The following is a 22,235-nucleotide window of genomic DNA, read 5'->3' as shown; positions in this document are numbered from 1 at the left end:
TACACGCTTAATGGCATAAGCCTAGTTATCTTTATCATCGATCAAATTTGGCATTTTTATTTTACACTTGATACTGTAGGCTTTATAAACGTGATCTCAACACTTATACCACACGTGTAATGCAATTTTTCAAGTCATGAATCACACATTATTCATCCTTTTTTAGTAAATGTTTTCCCCCTCCAAGTAAAACAAGGTCAGATTTCATCTCATAAGGTCAGATTTAATCTCAGGTGATACTATCATCACACACTTACTCTCTGGTCTTTCCAGAATGACTAAGAAACTTCTAAAGAATTGTTTATTGATTGAAACAGCCAGATGTTTTTTTTTTTCTTTGTTATCTGAAATTACAACCATTATAAATTCTGATAAAATAGTCATCAAATAAAAGCAAAATTGACAGTATATTGGCTTTACATATATTTATCCAATGTGTAAACACATGAAAGGCTGCTAATATTCAGATTTTTAGCAGATACAGATAATCTGATATGTGCAATATTTTTAGTTTTTGGACAAGAATGTGCAAACTGGAGCTTTCACAGAGATGTACAGCCAACTAAATTGCTTTGGTGTCACAACATGTTAATGAAGTCAGTTTTTATTAATTAAAAACATTAGGTTTATATGGAGGATCGATTACATTTTTTATCTAAGTGCACATTCCATTGTCTTGCATTGCAACTACTCAACAAAAACACATTCCATGGGAATAAAACCCTGAGATTATTTTCCGTATCATCTGAAAACCTTTCCCTGTGAGGAAAACAAAAAGTAGTGTGCTTTTCGGCAACACTTACATTATCTGTACAATGACTGTATTATCAATGTATCTCAGGTAAAGCTATTTAAAGACATGGCACTCACATGGGGATTGCAGATATACATTAATAATCATTTTAACAAATAAACATGAAACTAAAAATATTAACTGAAATGAGTTACTAATGGGCACAGACAGACTCATGTCATTGGACAAATATTCAAAGTCAACAGACTCACACATATTATGATTCATATTTCACAAAAAAAAAAAAAACTAAAAAACTAAAACAACAATAAATGTAGATCAGAACGCATATAGTTTCTGCATACACAGGCCTGCCTTTGTATAGTTCACTGGAAATACATATTTTGTTAACATACATAGCACTGCAATAGTCAAAAATCTGAAAATAAAAACATTAAGCAAAGTTAATGTAGCATAATATTAATCATTTTAATGTATATTTCAGCATATTTAAGCACAGATTTACTGTCATTAGGGCCTGCCCCTTATGTGACCAAATATGGAATACATAATCAATACACCTAGCACAGCTACAGTGATCTGCAAAGAAATATTAATCTGTATTATAGGGATGCAGAGTCAATATTAGATTGTAATTGTTAATGCATTTGCTTTATTTTTTGCATTTTGATTACTTTTGGCTAATCATCTATAGCTTGCTGAAAATGTATTTATAAAAACACTAATCATTTTAAATCACTATTGAATGTGCCTTTTTTCGCAAGTCTCAAAATGAAAATGCATTTTCATACTGTACATTATAATGTTGTGATGCCTAAATAAAAGTTGTTGTTTTTCTTTTAAACAAAATAGTGTACGATTATAAAATCAGCCGTTTATTTTTATCATCTATAACAGAAAAAACTATTATAGGCTTTTCTATATTGGCCAGACTTTAATATTGGTGCATCCCTAGAATGTATTTCATGTACATATGATACATTCATGCTATCAAAACACAGACAAGGAACTGCATTAACAAAACCACACCTCACAAACCGTTCATCAAACAATAAAAACCACAAGTCTGTCTTCTCTTCAAGAAGTCCATCTCTGATTGGACAGCTCATGTCCAAACACTGTCCAATCAGCGCAGACTGTCCTCATTTAGGACAACATACCGAATTTGCTGAATCATCTTGAAGATTAATTCAGCTCCACAGAACTGATCTGTCTATGCAATTCTGATGCAAGCACCCCACTGGTCCTCAGCAAAAATCCACCTTAATTAGCCATATTCACTAGATGGGGGCCCTCTAACCAGATTGTAGTAGCCAGCCAATGCGCCCAGATCTACATAGAGGGATCCTTTTTTCTTTGAGTGCCCAGAATCCTCAGTGTACAAGGAAGAATCTGAAAATAGAGAAGCAAAGGGTTTTAGGCATGCAATTAAATTAATTTGACATGGTATACTGTGTGTGTGTGTGTGTGTGTGTGTGTGCATGTGCTGTGTGCTGTGTGATGTACCTTGGGTGGTGTCTGAAAGCTGACTGTGCTGTCGCAGCAGTGGATGTGTGCCTTCCTCCAGTGCAGAATCCAGACTCCAACAGCGCGGCTGGTCTTCCCGAGAAGGATGGAGGGCCTCCTCGTTTAGTAATTCTGTGGCAGAGCTCCTCTGTGCAGACACCCTATCGAGTGCATGCTCCAGGAGCCTCCGCATCGCAGGGCTGCAGCTTTCAGGTATGTCCTCCAGAGGAGGAGCTTGTTTGTGGATCTGCAAACAGACATTGTGAAAATCAATGATGGCACAGGTGCATTCACAAGCGGCGACATGCAAAGGGACACTGTACATGAATTTACCTTCATTTACATGAAAAGGAATTGTAGTGTGTGAAAAGGGAACTGAAACTAGTTGGGCTGCAGTACAAATGTCGAACACAAAAATAAAGTCTTCTGTCTGTTTCCATTACATGGGCAGCTCTTAAACTGAAACATGCAAACTAACCTGCAACACATAGGGGAAGCTTAAACTGCTGATATTTGTTTTTTTTTTTTTTAAATAAAAGAGATATCTGGAAATTGCTTGCGATGGAAAGAAGAACTTGCCATCACAAGTTCTATCTTGTGATCCATCAAAAAAACGTTATATAAAAAGATGTTTAGAGAATGATTACAAAACTAGCATCCTTTGCTATATAGCAGTTTAATTAATGAGAAACAAAATTAAAGAATAAAGATAAAAAGACTATAAAAAATATTATACAGAATTGTTATTATTATTACAGTTATACAGAATAAGCGTCCTTTGCAGATGTTTAAACTGAAAAAAAAAACTAAAAGAGAAAAACATTTTTAAAAAAAAAAGCTATAAATAATATTATATGCGATTTTAATTTTTAAAATGATAAAGAAGTACCATAATTTAATGTGATTTAAATGAAACAAATAAATATAAAAAAATAACTAAATGAGCAAAAGCTTAAAATAATACAAATAAAAAAATAAATTATAAAAATGTATTACTATTATTATTCAAATCAATCAGCATGATACATGCTGTGCTAATATAGGCCCTTATGTCATGACATCAGCCTGCATGGCATTTATGTGTTTCGCTCTGTGGTTAATGTATATAGTCAGTTTCATAGGGTGAGGGTTTTGCCACATTCAGGGACTCCCCCTATACTGTTGCAGTAAATTACATACAAACAAAATACAATTAAAAGAGCAAGCAGTTCAATGCATGTTGATAATATCAAATAAGCACACTCACTATGTAAAGGTATGAGGGGTATGCTGTTCTGGGATATCTCCTAACCCAAGGAGGGCTTCCACTCAGCATGTGTATGATTGTGGTTCCCAGACTGTAGATGTCAGTCTTGGTGTTGTGTCCTCGACATAAAACCAGCTCTGGACTCATATACATCTGTACAGAAAAAAAAAAAAACAATAAGCTCAGAATTCACATATGCAGAGACTTTCAACAGAATTTGCAGCAACTTATTTTTATTCAATTTTGCGTAGTGAATACTGGACTGGACTGGCTGCTTTCTATTGTCCAGTCATTCTGAAAAATATAAATATGAAAAACTGTTTCTGATCTAGTGAACATCTGGTGAGCTGCTCGCTGTACTGCCTTACAGTAAACAACTTTATTTTTTCTTTGTGGGGAATCTTCAGTGCTGGTCAACAAGGCATGCTGGACTTTCCGAGTGGGGCAAAATGTCAACACTGAGGCAGCTAATGTGCATGTGCCCTTTTCGGCCTTTCCCAGAGTTTGTTAGGGAACAGAATGTTATGGGGGGGAAAGTGTGTTTGTGAGCACACATGCTTTTTTGGCTTTTCAGATCTCTTTTTCAGAATCGGCATGTAACTATTTAAAAAATGTACATACCATAAGTCAATGCATATTTATGACTTTCTAAAGGACATCTGCCTTCAGCACAAACAGGAAGTGCCATATTCCGCTTTGTATCTTAATATAGACTAAACTCATTTTTAGTCACAACACAGTGTCTGAACAAATATGGAAAAATGTAAGTGTGCAAAGTGACCTCAAACAAACTCACCTCTGTGCCACGTAAGTCCCGAGGAACATATACATCATCCTTCATTTGTACTGTAAGCCCAAAGTCCACCAGCACGGCTTTTGCGGACATTAGCACAATATTACTGGCTGCAGGGACAAAAAAGAAATTTAGGTAAGCTAAAAAAATAAAAATAAAAAAACATTCAGAAGTGTTTAGTAATATTTGAGAAGTTTGCAGTAACTTCTGCAAAATTTAGGCTGTTCAGTTCTTGTTTGTGCTGCATAGCGAGACCAATGCAGCAAGGTGTTGTTTTCCGGAAGCGGAGTAAGGTCATTACTCATGGGACAACTAGTTGATGAACAGATCATCAGAAGTCTCAAAACCCCCTTTTCTTGCTTTCCCTCCATATTTTACACTGCTTGAAATAACAGGTTTCCTCTCCAAGCCAAATGTCAAAAAGCCAGTCCACAAAACCACAAAGCAGACTCATTCCACATTACTCTCTCAGTCTTACTGAAATTTGAAAACACTAGTTAGATGGGCTGCCTGTTGAATAAGCCCTTGAAAGTAAAACATTTGTGTAATCACGTCTGTCTCTTCCTGCTCTCGCTCTCCTGACTGGAAATTCCAGACGCTTGAGAAGTCATGAGCTGCAGCGCTGATTGGCTCCTGCGCATGACTAAACAGCAGCAGAATGTTGTCAGCCACAACCCGGCCAATATTACATTATGTTCTGTTCCTCATTTTAGACGGGCATAAACTAAAAACACTTCTCTAGCCTGTGGCTAATTCTCTGTCAATCATTTAACATCGCTGCTTCCTCTTGATGGCCTCATTTTAAGTTCTGTCCAATAAAGGAAATACCTTCCTTGACCACACAGTCATTATCTGATTTACCTACAGAGCACCTCTGTTGCATTTAGAGGGGAAATAACAGTGGTTTGCAAAGAAAAAAAGCACTGAACTGCTTTTGACCCTTCTTATGAAATGTGTTTTGAACATTCAGTTCAGAGCAGCTGAGGTAAAGTGGTCATAAACAATCAGTTTGGCAGGAAACTGCAGTGTTATTTCAGAAAAAATCCTTTATGATGCAATCCAAAGCTCTTACGTTTGATGTCATGGTGGATGATCTTGTGAGAGTGCAAGTACTCCAGGCCTCGCAGAACCTGCTGAGAGACCCAAATGATCTCAAACTCCCTCATTGGACCACAGCTATCCAGCTTCTCCAGAACTGAGCCCCCTTCACCGGCTTCCATGAACAAATGCACCGTCTGCTCCCACAGTAATGCCCCATACAGCTCTGCTATGTTCTCGTGACGGAACCGGGCTTGGATTTCCACGTCTGCAGGCTTGAAATGTTCCACGGGAATCTGGAGAGAACATACACCTAATTTATTAATCTTAGACATTTTGGAAGTGCACCAAAACTGAGCTTGCTCGTTACACTTATTTGCATAGATGCCATTCAAGCATTCATATATGCAAATAATTTGAAAAGAAAGTCAAAATGCAGATGGCTTAGAGAAGGTAGAACCGACACTGTAAAATATTCTACACATTTCCCCATATACTTCCACAATATTAATTACTAGAATCACGCAAATAATTGATGCTGGGATGGTGCAATGAGTTCTGCTTAATGATGATTGCCAGGACTGAATGATTAGGCTCCTCCTGAACCTACGTTTGGAACTTCATCGTGTGTCTCCAAGAAACACACATGGACCAGCGTTTCTGAATGAATCACTGCTTTAGAACGTAACGGTTACATGAATTATGTAATGACTCAATCATAATGACAGTTGCTTTGTTAACCGCCCAAATTAATTTGTGCTTTAACAAATCGGTTCAATTGATGATTCGCAAAGTCACCAAGTAATGCAGTACCAAACTATAGTGACATTACTCGATTATACTGGACATTGACTGGACCATTGGACCACCTTGATCACTAAGTATTGTTAGGCCACAATGAGACTATTTTTGTACAAGTCAGCAACAACCTGTTAAACTGACCACAAGTCTGAAATGTCTTCTTCCACTAGACATCTGCACTCTGCCACACAGTTGAGACGCCGTCTCTGTGGGCTGCATGTTTCCACGGGGGCGTTCCTGTCAGCTTCCTGTGTGCGTTAGAGCCATTCTCAGTTTCTGTTCAAACACTGCCTGCTGCATGCTGACCCTCGAAACATTTTAAGGGAATTGGGTTGTTTCCCAAAAGTGCTCTTCCTCTTTTCGAAATATTCATTTATTGCTGCTACCGTTTCAACAAGAAGCGCTTCTCTTTTCAGAGCCATTTTTTTCCCCTGTGCATAAAGCCTCGTGGCCTCACACGCTGGTGCAGAAGATCATCACAAGAACAAATCATGCGGTATCACATGTCTTCTGTCTTATATTTTCAGTAAGTTTACTTAATGACTGGCTTCATGTTTGAAATCCTTATTTTTCTTCTTATTAAATTGTTTTTGACATAGTATTTTGAGTGTGGCAGAAAAGCTGTGTTTTCGCTTAATTTATAAAAAAAAAAAAAAAAAAAAAATACACAGATTCCCAGAAGGGAAGACATGCCTATTATATATTGGAGTGAAAACAACTTCCTTTGCCAAAAAAAAAAAAAAAAAAAAGATAAAAGTTGAGATTCCTGAGAGTAACATTCTCTGGATTCCCAGACTTACTAGCTTGCATGCCATTCTCTTCCGTGTTTTGGTGTCTTGAGCCAGATGGACCTTCCCAAATGAGCCTTTGGGAACGTGTCCAGGGCCCAGGGGCTTGTAGGTTAGTTTCCAAGGAAACAGAAGGACGTCCAAGTCAATGCGATAATGCCCCTCCTTAATGACCATGTCTGTCTGCAAGAACAAAACAGGGTGTTCATGAGAGTAAGGCAAACTGTAACTATGACAAACTGTAAAACAAGTAAACACTCCTTTACTTATAATATGAGCTGCTTTAATTGAGCCAACAATCTCACAGTGTTAACAATTCATTCACTTACTGTACACAACGCTTTAATACTGAACTGTACATTGCAACTGTTACTGTATACATTATCCATATGTTATTTCATCAAAGTAACCACCTATAGAGCTTACCTTGTTTAGCAGAACCCCCGTTTCTTCACCCACCTCCAACAGAGAGGAGGACGGGATGTTTGAAACCGTATTCACAAAGTCCAGGAGGTCGGATGCAGTCCCGTAACGGACCTTTCCAGGATTTTGCACATGTGAGATTAGATCCTGTGGCGTCTCCTCAATCTCATCCATGTCTTCTTGAGAGAAACTTTCCTCAAATGAAACCCCTGCTTCCACCTCCTCGCCAACACAGTAGAAATTCTCTGCCTCTTGGATGAAGTCTTCAATGTTCATGTGAGCAAGAAGCAGTTCTATACCAGCATTTTTATTCTCGTACTCCATCCTTGATTGAATCCTACGACAGAATGTTTGATCATTAGAAACAGAACATTAACTAAAGTAATTTAGTGCATGCATCCATTTGTTTTGCATGCAAATGTATGTTTACAGTGTGGTCAGGCATGTTTCCTGATGTGCTTGCTTGCTCTATTTTGCCTGCAAGCGAGGGGTGGTTTACAGGGGGTGGGAAAACCCAAGATGGGCTTTCTTCAAAACAAACGGCAGCTAAAACTTTTACATAGAAACCTAAAGATATTTTAGACTCACTGTCTGTTTTGACAGACCCCCAATTCTGACAACCACATCTTCTATACTTCATGTGGAATCATTAAGTAATAATACAACAACAACAACAATCATTTATCGTTATTTATATATATAAAAATAAAAAAATAAAACTCAGAAACACTAACTTACTAGAAAATAGGCAGCCGCAGAAGACAAGTTTTTCAGTCATTGTCAATAACCAACCTGATGGACCGGCTGTGTACTTTTTAAAATATAAAAGCAATCGCTGCTCGAACAGTATATTAAAACTATTTAATATCCATGAAATCCCAGTCGTTTGCTTACCTTTCGGTCAGTGTGATCACAGCAGTGCACATGCTCACTCGTTGTCCATAGTTTCAAATGAGGAGGCTCTTGACTGACGCGCGCACTTAAGAGGAATATGAGCTGCCTCCGCCACGCGCCTACGTCAACCGCGGTTTCGTTTTCTCTTTTCAGAGGTATTTTCTCATTGGGAGGACACGTATCAGCTTTAATTTTGCCACAGTCCCCTATCAGAATGTTCCGTGGAATAAAAAGATGTCATTCGCTTTCATCTTCATGATAGGCTACGCAAGAGGAAAAGTTATACGTTGTTGCACCGGCAAAGAAAAGCTTTAACTAGTATGAACTGGTATAAAGAATACACACACGTTTGTCCTCTTTTATATACAGTGTGAGGTGAAAACTGTATTGGTTATAAATTAGTGAAGTCCACTGAGCTAGGACAAATGCCGTTTTGTTTTTGAACGAGTCTTTAAATTAAATCGTTAATTCCTGTGACATGTTATTACTAATACTAATGATAGGCAAATAACTAACACTTGCAGAAAATATCTCTAAACCAGTCAGTGAACGAATATTTTGGTGAACGAGTCACGGGTATGAATTTCCCTGATAGCACATCACGGGATCGTATATTTGACATCTGTAAGACCTATTTTTATAATGTTTGCTCATCATAAGACGTGTATGTTTTTGATGTTTATGAACTGATATCTTACATTTATCTGTTATATGTTTTTACAGAACAGAACAGAACAGACATATTGCAGACTTACGTGAGCTATTACCAAAGACTGGTCATTACTAAGGTTTTTGAAAAGTAAGAGTTGGCTTATGTTCATGAACGAACCGGCGTTTAAACCTGCAGAAGAAGTCACTAAACGAATCAGTAAAAAATATAAACTATTCAGAAATGGGTCAAAATCTCCAACGCTATTTTCAAGTAAGTATTTTAAAATTTGGTGATCTCCAGCCTGGCATTTTCAGGGTTTTCCAAATACGAAACGCAGCACTGCCGGTCCGTACACAGCCACCGTAGAGCCAAAGTGTAAGCACGCGTCCGTCTCAAATCAACAATGGCGGCCCCCTTTGGCGTGTGTAGGTTACATTTCAGGGTTTTAGGGGGGCTTGAAAAATTTGGATTGGAAACCCAAGCGCAAGTAAGATTCACGTCGACTACATCAGCAATCAAAGCCCAGACAGAGAACAAGACAGCGAAAGCCGGTAACATTGTATTTTTGTAGAACTGTAGTCGTGACATTTACCAAGTGATTTCAGTTAAGTAATATTATTGGCTGCTGTAAAACGTGTTCTTGTTTAAATCTGCCATTTTATGTTAAAAATAAATACTAAATTGTCGTCTCATGGTGAAAATCGATTGGAATCGAAAAATGTAAATAACAAGTGGATTACATACAGCAATATCTTAACCCTCTCTCCTCTTGCTCCACTTTCGTTTTATTCACGAAAGCCAAGGAGAGTAAAACATTTCAAGCCATCCAAGAGGAGAGAAGAGAAGCAGCTGAAAGATCTGTTTTGATCAACTGTCCGCCTAAGATCAACGAAAAGAAGTTTTTAGATTACCTGTCCAAACATGGGACAATCAACACACATTTCTTCTACAATAGCTATGTAAGTGTTGCAGAACTATAAGTTACAAATTTGAATAGTGATGAATATAATATCATGAAATCTTGTGATGGTTTATTAGAATGATCTAAAATGGACAGAATTGTTTTGCTTAATATAATGTGTTTCTCTTTCTTTAGGGAGCAAATGCAGTGGTTGAATTCTCCAGCAGAGAGAGCATTGCCTCATTGAAGGACAGCATTAATATACCAGCTGTTGAACATGAAGCTGCAGTGCCTTTCAAATCTCGCCTGCTGTCATTAAAATGGCCAGGCAGTCAGTCGAGTAATCATCCCATGCCTAAGTTCAAAGAGCAGTCCCCTGCATCCATCAGTGAAATCACCCAGCTGCTTTCAGAACAGGACAGTGTAAGTCCACTCTGGGTGATATGTTCATTTTTTTAAACAAAGACATATGATGTGGCTAATGGAAAAGGATAATTTTTTTTTATTTGGAGCTTCAAATATGTATCTTCTCTTCACTTTCTTCTACAGATAGATGAACAACTGCAATGTCTGACAGAGACCTTGCAGCTCACAGAAGAGAACATCAGTCTGCGCTTCCTTGTTTGTTCTCTGCTTCGAGACATAGCTGGAGCATATTTCCCAGAATGCATTATCAGGCCTTTTGGCTCCTCGGTCAACAGCTTTGGCAAACTGGGCTGTGATGTTGACATGATTCTGGACCTTAATGGAATCTATGCAACAAGCCAGAAAAAGGTCAGTGCTGTGGACTGCTTGAGTAGATTGAATCTAAATAGGATAGTTTCTACCAAATTCTATCTTTTATTCATCCTTGTGTCATTGCAATACTGAATGACTTGGAACATGAAGATATTTTGAACAGTATGTGAATAGTTCATTTGCAAAAAGAGAGAACTCAGTTTTTAAATATAAAAAAAACTAGTTTTTTCATTATGCATTCCAATTAATCTCAATCAAACTGCAGTTGGGGTAATCTATTTACAACACTGTTCCAGAACAGTTCAACCCAAATATTCAGATGTGTGCAGTGCATTTTATCACATGCAGCGGCATCGTCTCAGTCTCTGTCCGGTGCGGGTGACATAATTATAATGCACATAATAATACTAGGTTCATATTACTCCATTTGCTGTGTGTATGTGGTGTGTATTTTTTTGTGCTCATGTTAATGGAGTAAAGCTTTCACACTGCACATGCTGGATTACAGTAACAGTGCATTGTTGGTGCTAAATAGGATCATACATTGACACACAAATGTAGTAAATACACCATAAATGTATATGATTAAAGTCTACTGTGTTTCACAGCCAACACGTACGCTATGTTTTTTGGCTAGGTTTAAAGGAAAAGAGTACTTTTAGATAAACAAGGCAATAATTCTAAAGTTTTTAACTAAAGTTCTTTATGAACGCAGGATTGCTTGTTATAAAGATTTAAATGCAGAAGAAAAGGCAGTAGAGCTGGCTGGCTGTTATCTGTTTTTTGCAAATAAACAGCGTCTGGACAAAAACCAGTGAGACGTTTATCAAAATGCCTTCTGTTATGTTCTGCAGAAGAAAGTTGTATATTTGTAAAAATTATTGTAGTTTTAGTTTTGGTATCACAGAATATTCATTGCTGGGTGAACTGCCCATTTGAGAACACTATTAGTATGAAGGGTGAAAATCTAATTTTGTTGTTTTTTTTCCTGGTAACAAATAACAAATATATCATAATTAAATGACTAAATAATACAACTTTAGTGCTCTGGTCAGTTCTTTAGGATTATGTCCACATTTCTACAATTAAGGTTAGATCAATCGCAGTTGTATTTTTCAAGTTTACTGATTATATGGTAATGTTTTAAACAGGGCTCTGCACTGTCTCTGGAGTACCAGGTGAAGAGAGGAGCATCAGAGTGGGCTGTGACCCAGAGTATCCTCTCAGTCATTGGGAAATGTGTAGACCAGTTCGGCCCTGGATGTGTGGGAGTCCAGAACATTCTTCAAGCCCGATGTCCTCTAGTCCGCTTTGCTCACCAACCCACTGGCTTTCAGTGTGATCTCACTGCCAATAACAGGTAACGTCAGCTGAATGACATCACTCAATTAGTCATTTTAAAACTGCATCTTAAAATAAGACTTTGGAAGCTGAGAACATAAGCAGTAGTTGATCTCTGTAAGTCCCATAGAAGGGCTTTAAAAGTGTTTTTATTGTTATGTGGGCTTTAAGGTCTGCCAGTTTATTTTCTCACTCTCATTTACACTTCCTCAAAATAAAGGTCACTCTTATGCTTCCTTTTAGAACGTGACAAATTAATAATGCACAGAAACCTGCACAGCAGTTTTTGTTGCACTGGCACCCTTCATGGGGCAAGCTGTTGGTTAGAGAGGGGTATTCCCAGATGAGTACGTTGTACACTGTATGTGCATAATGAGAGAAACAGACCTTTATTTTCCCTTGGTGGATTTCTGGTGGAGTATGTATGAACACAGGAGTAAAAAGACATGAAATGCAGGGTTTGTTCCATTTTTTCTTTTGTTTTTTTTTTTTTCTGATGCACAGGTCAAGGATTATTTTTACATTTACTAATAACATACGGTAACAACAGCAAAACGGATTTCATCAGCTTTTTTGTTTCCTGATAAGTGATTGTTTCTTATTTACTTATTTAGATATTTATGTAATTATATTGAGTTATATATTTGAGTTGCTTATTTTGATATGACTCGGTTGTTGAAATATGAAATGGCAATCATTTAAAAGTATGCCCTAGTGGCACCAGATTGAATCCCAAAAAAGTTATTTCCTGGTTTTCCAAATTTTCTTCATTCATTTTTTGGATCAAATTGGTAGTCCCGTCCTAATCCTAGGTACATGGTTTTTTTTTTATTTTATGTTATGTATGCAGGGTGGCAATGAAGAGTTCAGAACTGCTGTTTCTCTACGGCCAGCTGGACCCTCGTGTTCGGCATCTGGTGTTCGGTGTGCGGTGCTGGGCTCGGGCTCATAGTATCACAAGCAGTATTCCAGGAGCATGGATCACCAACTTCTCTTTAACACTCATGGTAGTGTTCTTTCTTCAACAGAGGAATCCTCCCATACTGCCCACACTGGACCAACTGAAGGAGCTGGCAGGTATACACAATTGTCCTTTACAGCCATGCTTTTCTACAGTTTCTTGTCTATTGTCCTATACTGCCATACAAAGGCATACACAGTAACTACACATTTGGTCAAAACTGAGTTATGACAAACTGGATCTCTTAAATTATGTTCTCTCCTGTTACAGAGAAATCTCACCGAACTCAATTAAAAAATCAAAAAGCAAATTTTTTTTCTCGGCTCCAGTGTTGCTTTTAAAAATAAATAGAACAACCATTTTCAAGAGTGCTAATAATAAATGTTTTTGAGTATCAAATGAACATATTAGAATGGTTTCTGAACAGTCACGTGACACTAAAAACTAGAGTAATGGCTGCCAAAAATTCAGCTTTTCCTTCATGTAAGTAAATTACATTCTAAAATATATTAAAATAGAAACCATTGATTTTAAATAATATTTCAAAATAGTACTGTTTTTATTTGTACTGTTTTTGCTAGAAATAAATGCAACCTTGGTAAGCATAAGAGTCTACTTTCAAACACATTAAAACAACTTACAGACCCCAAACTTTAGAACGACAACGTAGAAAGAGCCCATCATATAAATAAGTCACAAAACACGAAATTATTTTCCATACACTGTAGCTTCATAACTCGTAGCCGTGAATCATTAATTTAAGTATTTTCTCAAAATGGCAACTGTGAGGTAAAGCGGGTCAGATGTTTGGGAGTGAATTTCATGATTGGCTCAGCTACTAGTGATAGTGATCTCCAAATTTAATAAATAATAATACAATTATTACAAATGCTATCACATTCCCATTTCCATTTTTTACACTACAGTCAATACATGAGACACTGCCGTATAATCATCTGTAACTCCAGTAAACTATAGTGGCTCAGGATACGTCACTGTATTTCTCTCTGAGCTGATATTCCACACACACACACACACACACACACACACGTTTTCTTGTCTGCCAGGGTCAAGGACAGTGATGCCACAATAGTGATACAGAAACCATTTCTATATGGAAGGTCACTAAAATCCTATTCGTGTTTTGTGTGTGCACTTTCAAGGACCATCAGATAAGTGTGTCATTGAGGGTAATGACTGCACTATTGTCAGTGACCTTAGCAAGATTACACTGCAGCAGAACACAGACACATTAGGTGAGTGGAGCTCATGGATTGTTTTCATAATTTACACAAACTTAATGAAAGGTTCTACCTTTTCACCTTTGGGCAGATGGCTCGTTTCCGTAATGTTATGCGTTTCAGTTTCACTGAGTGTTAATGACACTGCTGTTTATTTTCAGTTGTTTACATTTTTTTCATCCACAGAGAAACTGTTGCAGGAATTCTTCGAGTTTTATGGCAATTTTCCCTTTAACAAGGCATCGATCAATATCAGGAAGGTGAGTCATCCACCAAGGACACGTGCATCCATGCGCAAACTCCCAGAGGACACTGCTGACGTCTTAGCGGACCCTCCACAAACGCCCACCAGAGGGCAGTGTGTGTATATACCGTTAGTCGATTCAAAGAAAGTGTCTGGGCCTGCAGTGGACACAGATATACAGTGGCAATCAAACTTATTCAACCCCCTTGACGTTCTGCTGCCACAATTCAAGCAAAGCATAAGTAAACTATTATTGAAAGTTTATTAATACACATCTGAGTGATTCTGAGATTTATAAAGTTTATACAAAATAAATAAATTGGCTCAACATATTGAATTACAATATTAATTAGCCCCCAAATTTAGTTGAGAATCTTTTATTCTTTATAATCTTAAACGTTGCTTGTAAGAGCTTACATCAGCTCTCTGCTGGAATCATAGCCCATATCTCGTGTGAAAACAGTTCCATATCACTGATAATCGTTAGTTTTCATGTTGCCACTGCTTTCTTCAAATTCCACCAAATATTTTAATGAGATTTAAATCTGAAGACTGAACAGGTCGCTCAAAAACATTACATAACCGATCCCTAAACCTAGCTTCGGTAGATTTGGATGTATGCTTTGCAATAGTTGCCCTGCTTGAAAGTCCAGTCATCATCAGGTTCAGTTTATGCATCAAAGGCATCACAGTCTTTGCCAAAATTACCTGATACTTCAAAGAATCCAGGATATTTTTGTTCCACTTCTTGTAGCAGCAAAGCTCCCCTATAACAAGACTGGCCCAGCTCTATGTTTGACCATGTGGATGATGTTCTTCTGCTCATAAGCCTTACCTGATTTCCTACATAAGGAAACATGGGTCAAAATAGATCAAATTTGGTTTCATCCATTCTTCCAGAACCTCATAAGTCCATCTAAATTAATTTGATCATCTTCAAGTCAGCCTTTTATGATATATTACTAAAGTCTCTGGAGCTTAATACATTTTGATTGCGGATGAGATCAATAGAGAAAATGCTATTATTTTGTTTCTAATTTAAAGGGATAGTTCACCCAAAAAAATACAAATCTGTCATTAATCACTCATCCTCATGTCGTTCCAAATCTGTAAGACCTTCACTCATCTTCGGAGCTTTCTGACTCTCCATAGAAAGCAACACAACTGACATGTTCAAGACCCAGAAAGGTTGTTAGGACATGATAAAAAAAAGTCCATATTACATCAGTGGTTCACTCTCTTGAACGTGTGTCTAAGACCGACACAGAAGAGAAGAAATTGTTAAATAAAATAGTTAATTTTGTTTTCTTTGTGCACAAAGTATTCTCGTAGCTTAATAAAAACATGGTTGAACCACTGATACTATTTTAACGATGTCCTTAATACCTTTATGAGCCTTGAACGTGGTAGTTGCATTCAAGGTCTTACAGGTTTGGAACGGCATGAGGGTGAGAATTTAATGGCAGAATTTTCATTTTTGGGTGACGCATCCCTTTAATTATTTTTATGTTGTTGTATGTTGAATTAGCAATAAACCAAAATGAGTGGAAATACTGATGCAACTGATGTGTTAATACTGTGTGCTTAAGTGTCTGAGGGCATAAATATCCTGCTTTAATCTCTTTCACCAGGGCAAGGAGCAGACCAAACCAGAAACGACAGCTTTGTATATCCAGAATCCATTTGAAACCACTCTGAACATTAGCAAGAATGTTAATGCGACACAGCTAGAACGTTTCGTGGCACTTTCTCGAGAAAGTGCTTGGCTTCTCCAGCAGAAGGAAATTCTTAAGCAAAGTTCGGACTCACCATGGGGGTTCGCTGCACTTCTCCTTCCTTCAGTCACCTCAGGAGCAGGGGTGAAAAGTCGCAGTAAGAGAAAACTGGAACCAGCTAGTTCAAGAATCAAGAACCTCTTAGACTCTCTGAAGATTAAAGGTGGTGAAACCGTTGCAAAGAAGGGAAGTACAAATGCTAGAAGGTGATCTGGTCAATAAACTCCACTTACCCTGAAGAACATGGGAAGCGTCTTCTGAAGAATGAATTTAAAAGACTAACATGCCAAAAGAGTGGAACAAACGTCAAGTTTATGTTTCTACAGTCAAAATCTGTAAGTCTTTTAAGAAGTATTTAAAAAAAAAAAAGTAAGCTCTGTTTCTGTTCTCTACTCGAGTATTTCACATGAAAGTAACTTTGTAGATTCCAGTTTGATATAACAATGGAAGAAGAGGTCCACTGCAATCTTGACTCCTAAAAAAACAGAGTTCAATGGTTGTGTTGATCTGATAACAACAATCATTACAGTTTCCAGAGAAGTGAAGCAGAACCTCTGAACACTAAACCGCTTGCATGGAACAGCTGTGATTGTTAGATCACACACAAACACCATCTTCTCTGAGTTGCAGTAGAATTACAAAAGCCTAATGACTGCGTAAACAGTCACTGTCAGCTAAATAATGTTTTATAAGATATTAAAACAAAGTAATATTCAGACAATTACTGGTTGTTTCTCCTTGGGCTTCTTTATTTCAAATTTTTCAATTGCTCCTTAAGTGTCTGAATGTTTCATTAACTATGGTAGCCGGTTTCTGCCACAGAGTAAACAAATTAAAATGTATATATCAGAATTGTCACTTAATTTCTTAATTGGGTCTTAATCTCTTCATAAAAATATCCACAATGTGACTATTTCACGAAAACTACTTTATTTCTCCTGATTGAGCCATCATTTCCTGGTTATTGTGACTAAATCTCACAATGAGACTTAAACCGAACATGAACTAAAATCTGTCTTGTTTCACTTTATTTCTCATAATTGTCATTTGATTTCTCACAATGAAACTTTGTGACCTTTGTGACATAACTGTGACTTCTTTTCATTTGTGCTTATCACAAAGAAGCTTGAGATCTTGCAACGTTGCCTTTTGCGAATGTCGCAATTTCTCATCGGGACTATGTCAATATAAGGATAGCTTTCATTTCATCTTTATAAACTGGAGGGTAGTGTGAGAAGATGATTAGAACAAGATATGGAAAAGGTGAAGAACTACAGCACTTTGGTGGGGAGAGCAGGAGACAGATAGTGAGTCGATGGAAAAAAAAGTTGTAGAGCATTGGCAAATAGATGGGGGATATAAGTGTTTTGAGACGGGACGATTAGCAGAAAGAGAAGAAAAATTCTAATGGGAGAAGATGAAAGAGTGTAAAGTCTCCTGGGAGTGCTAGTTAGTTGTTTTAAGGTTCTTGATGGTTTTACCACTCCTCTTAAAGAGGTCAAATAGTATAGTGGAAACCATTTCTCTTCACCTTATCCCTTTTTACTGAGTCTCAGAATAACATCTCTGTCACCTTTAAACCATCTGAACTGAATTTGAACTTCAGTGGCTGTTTGAGAAGGTGAGGAAGGTCATGAGCTCCTTAAGACAAGCAAAGGATTGAGTGATAGAGTGATAATACTCAATATCCTTATGCAATTTCACAGGTGAAATCCCACCCAGAGCTGCTTAGTGCTGGATTTATCCGAACAGCTGAAAGACATTTGGGCTTTATGAGCTTATATCTGTGTGGCATTAGACTGCTTACAGTTGTTTATCTGCTCACTCATCTCAATCTTTATACCTCACAAGGGTTCTTAGAGTCACAGTATACAGCTTAGGACATGCAGAGCTGCTGATACAGTCTCGGTGTCCCTTAAAAGATATGATTTTGTTTGTATCTGTTAATATAACATAGTTTGTGGAGGTGCTCTTTTGTTGATTTTGATTGCTTCCATTGTCCTCATTTGTAAGTCATTTTGGATTGGTAAATTGAATTAATTCATTTAATGCCAAAGCTGAATTTTCAGCAACCATTACTCCAATATGCAATGTCACATGATCCCTCAGAAATCAGTCTAATAGGCTGATTTGGTGTCCAAGAAAAATATCTTATCAATGTTGAAAAGAGGTTTTTATTATAAATTGTAATATTAATGTTCTCAAGTTTTGATGTTGCAATGTCAAGGCCTTTACTGACACTTGTGATGAATTGAATGCATCCTTGCTGAATAAAAATATTCATTTCTTTCACAACAAAGCATAAAAATGAAACTGGCACCAAACTTTTGAGCGGTAGTGTGTGTTTAGAGCCAGGTCTATCCATTTGAAATATAACCCCATATAAACCATTGTTTTGATTCGACCAGGCAGGAGCTCGACCTCCCGTGTGTTTGTCCGGCCTCTGAGGCAGCAGACGCTGGGTGTAATACTCGTCAGGTTACGCTTCACTTTTGTTCTTCACCCTGCTGCCAAACTAAACAAACCCCTTGAAAAGATGATTATGACCCGCACTCCAATTGAGATGTGTTTTAGTCATATTCTCCAACTGTTCTTTCAACTATCCATAGAATATGTTTGCTTTTGAGTATGTACAAAATATATACTTTCATTCATTCTTTCCTTCGCTCCCTCTGCTTATTCTTGGCTGTAGGTTTTTCTCCGGAGCCTGAAAGAATTTCGGAAAGGTGGCTTGAGGGTTTGAAAAACACAGGGGGGATTTGCAGGAAGAACAACATGAAATGAAAATGGTCTTGGCTTTGCCGTCTTAGCGGACTTTCAGTCAAAACCTGTGCTATTTACAACCTCTTCAGAGGATTTTGCTGGTTCGGTGGAATTTACCATTTCAAAGCCTTGGGTATTTATAAAATGCTCAAGGTGTTATTGTAGACCTTTGCAGGCAGTGATTAGTGTGGCGTTTAAATATTTGACACTTGAATGGTACTTAAATATGTCCGCAGCTGATATGCATCAATTTCTCATGTGATATCATTCACACCCAGGCGTAATCTAATTTCCTTTTCCTTTTCAAGTGCATTGTCCAAAGTGTGCAATAGTCCTTTTCCAAAAACTCAGCTTGTGCCATGTAGCACCAAAACACACTGAGCATCCTTCCCTCTGTCCTCTCTCAGTGTTTCCTGTCAGAGAAGGGTCACGGTCTCTAAATCTGTTCTTTGACTTTCCTCCTCCTCCTGTATATTTTTCCCAAAGCACCTTGTGGATCAAGAGAATCTGAGAAAGCTTCTGACACAGTTCTTTTCCCTATCGGAAGCACTGCGCCAGCCAGTAGCATTAGCTCAGTAAACTGGTGGAAAGTACTGCCCTGTTGTTGTTGTTGTTTCAGCAAGCTCAAGCACTCACACACACACACACACACTGAATTTCAGTTATCAGAATGGGCCTCTGTTTGCACCCACAATTCCCATTGTTTTAGTTCTCTACCTCAGCAAGGCTTAATTGAGCCTGGCACCAAAAGTTGACCTCGGTGGAATGATAGAGCTTTGCCGGTCGATGGCATTTCTCTCTCTTTCTCTCTCGTCTGCTGTTCTGGTGCCGAGGGCCTGTCTGCAAAACAGGGAGTACTAACACACTGAGTGTCTGGAAAGACCTCTATTTAATAGATCTGTCTCTGTTTAAAACTTCAGTCGGTTTACAGTTACTAATGATGGGTGAAAACAGCTTACTGGACCTTGCGTCCAGTTGGAGTCTTGCTTGCCAGCTTTAAAAGGGATCAGAGTTTGGGTTTCTTATTAGCACTGTTCATACTTATTCTCAAGAAGGTTGCATTTATTTTTAATATTGTGAAATGTTTTCTATTTTAGTATATTTTATTATGTACTCAAGTTTTTGGCTTTCACACTGAGAGACTTTGCATATGTGACCGTTTATGCACTTCCTGCACGAAAGGGGAAAAAAACAACTTTGCTTTGAGAATAACATATGCACTTTTTCCTCATGCTTTTCACAAGTGCTGTGATTATTTTTGTTTTTTGTTTGTATTTGATGCACTTAATGCTCACTGAAATTATACAACTAATCTTTAAATTTATTGAGGTCAGGATTTCTCCCCTGCCACCGCAGTTGGCCTTTTTCTCCATGGCTGTACGCAGCTGCAACTCGGAGGTTTAGGAGCATGACTGTGCATGGTGATTAATAGACGATAGATTATGCTGAGTTCAGAGTTTGCCAGATCCAGTGTGCTGGACTGACTGTATCTGTAGCCACTTGTGCAGAGGTGTCTTCGTGATAGAAAAGGGGACATTGAAGTTGTTTTATCGTTCAGCCCTGGGACCATTTGTTTTTAGTCACTTGTGGGTTTTTCGCGCTGTATGTGTGTCTTATTACACCATGAAAACTGGAACCACATGCATGAAATTGATTACATGGGCACTTGATTGCTATCAGTTTGTGAAAATTAGAATTTTATTCCCTCTCACTTCTCTTTCCCAAACACTCTGGGGCATCAGCATGAGCCTTTCCATGAATATTGGGTTCCATTAGTGGTGGTGAATCCATATGTAATGACATCCATTCCTGGAACCATCAACTCTATGATCTGTCTCTGCTAAAACTATTAGAGAGAAGAAGCAGCTCTCCTATTTCATTACTGAAAAACGCAACAGTAGGTTCTATTCCACTTTTCATCTTTCAAACATCTTCACCGCACACTTGGAGAACTATAGGGAGATTTTCCTCCCACTCTCCTCTTTTTTACAATTCCTCTTAAGGTGTGTGTAATATGTGGGTAGTCATTTTTGTCTAGCTAGAGATAATCTGCCTTAAAATCATTAGAATGCATTAATAGGAGCAGAGCTGACAGTAATCTTTATAATTAATCATTTAATTTAGGATATGGCTATGAATGTATTAAATTATTTTTGCTATGAATCCAAGAACGTTTCTCTGCAATAGTGGCACAATTTTTGTAGTTAAAACACATCCTGCCATACAGCTGGAACTGGAGTGGCACTGTGTGCTAGTAAATGAACCGATGTCAGTTTAAAATTCAATTTCAGTCTTAAGAGAGACTCTGAATTAGTCTATATTTGGCAAGGCAGTAACTAGGTTCTCTGTTAACGTGATTTAGGTGAATGTTGGATAGATTGGAGGGAAAGGAGATGAGATGACCTCATTGTACTGGAAAGCTCAGGTCAGAAGAATGACTGGACTACTGAAAACAGATAATGAACAAAACACTGAAACCAGGTTTCATTTACGGTGACCACGTTATACAGATAATCAGACAGATTTTTATAAAAAATAAGAGTAAAAAAAAAATCTATATTTAACTACATGAAAACACACACACACTCGAGGCACGTTTAACAAAAGCTTAACTAAAGTTGCATGTTCAGAACCACTGCTGCATCCCTAAACGAAATGTATATCAGTAGCGCGATGGAAATGTGGCCTTTGGAGATTTCGAGGTCTGCGTCTTCAGGATGCAGCCCCTGAATTGGACTGAAAAACATGTGAGTGTAACAATTTAACACATCCATCTATTGCATGTTTACATAGAAAAACAATTTAAACGCAGTGCAATGGAACGCAAAATGCATTTTGTGTGAACTCCCCCTTATTAGATTTGCATGACTATGTTTGCCATTTGAGTGTAATTGAAACTCAACACGTTGACACTAGTATTTCTAGTTATAGTACAAATAAACACTACTCCGTATAAATTGTCAATGACAAAATATAATAAAAGACCTAAAAGTGAGTTTGTAATGATATCTTTCAGCACATTACAAACTTTATTTTTGTTACGCGGTGGGATTAAATTGGTTTGGGATAAATAACAAAAGGGTCAACATCATATGCTTGAACAGCATTGTTTTTCAAGGGTCGGCACTATTTAAAGTCCCATTATTTTTGCCGAGTTCATTTGGAGTGGATGAATTTGTGGGCTGACGGAGACAAAGCGTGCTCTGTCAAAATGGCCTTTGTTAGGGATTCTTCCCTATTATCCCACCACCCATATGTAAAGACCCAGCACTCTCTTTATGCTCAGAAAATGTGTGTGTGGTTGTTTGACATTTCTGTGCACTTCACACTGTCCTCGGTTTAAAAGCTAGCTTTGAAGTTTTTATGTTTTCATTTT

At 37.8% G+C, this 22,235-nt stretch overlaps 2 protein-coding genes across 3 annotated transcripts; one reads left to right on the top strand and one right to left on the bottom strand.

The window, feature by feature from the left end:
- Nucleotides 1–588: 588 nt before the first annotated feature.
- Nucleotides 589–8,387, bottom strand: LOC127969125 (mitogen-activated protein kinase kinase kinase 8). Of its 2 annotated transcripts, none has more exons than XM_052570832.1 (8): nucleotides 8,244–8,387; nucleotides 7,353–7,686; nucleotides 6,939–7,109; nucleotides 5,372–5,633; nucleotides 4,303–4,409; nucleotides 3,507–3,659; nucleotides 2,261–2,507; nucleotides 589–2,146 (listed from the first exon to the last, which is right to left on the bottom strand). In XM_052570832.1, the coding sequence occupies exons 1-8, from the start codon at nucleotides 8,273–8,275 to the stop codon at nucleotides 2,022–2,024; spliced, it is 1,431 nt and encodes a 476-aa protein (XP_052426792.1). In that variant the 5' UTR covers nucleotides 8,276–8,387; the 3' UTR covers nucleotides 589–2,021. The 2 variants fall into 2 exon arrangements, with proteins under 2 accessions (XP_052426792.1, XP_052426793.1); XM_052570833.1 differs by lacking the exon at nucleotides 8,244–8,387 and adding an exon at nucleotides 8,088–8,110.
- Nucleotides 8,388–8,489: 102 nt separating this feature from the next.
- Nucleotides 8,490–16,820, top strand: LOC127969124 (poly(A) RNA polymerase, mitochondrial-like). The gene is made up of 9 exons (XM_052570831.1): nucleotides 8,490–9,446; nucleotides 9,694–9,854; nucleotides 9,992–10,219; nucleotides 10,346–10,570; nucleotides 11,686–11,894; nucleotides 12,726–12,952; nucleotides 14,000–14,092; nucleotides 14,264–14,337; nucleotides 15,953–16,820. The coding sequence occupies exons 1-9, from the start codon at nucleotides 9,299–9,301 to the stop codon at nucleotides 16,304–16,306; spliced, it is 1,719 nt and encodes a 572-aa protein (XP_052426791.1). The 5' UTR covers nucleotides 8,490–9,298; the 3' UTR covers nucleotides 16,307–16,820.
- Nucleotides 16,821–22,235: the final 5,415 nt, after the last annotated feature.

Source organism: Carassius gibelio, chromosome B12 (genome assembly GCF_023724105.1).
Source record: "Carassius gibelio isolate Cgi1373 ecotype wild population from Czech Republic chromosome B12, carGib1.2-hapl.c, whole genome shotgun sequence".
NCBI lineage: Eukaryota > Metazoa > Chordata > Actinopteri > Cypriniformes > Cyprinidae > Carassius > Carassius gibelio.
Note: the sequence above shows the minus strand (reverse complement) of the source record. Positions and strands in the feature narration are given on the sequence as shown.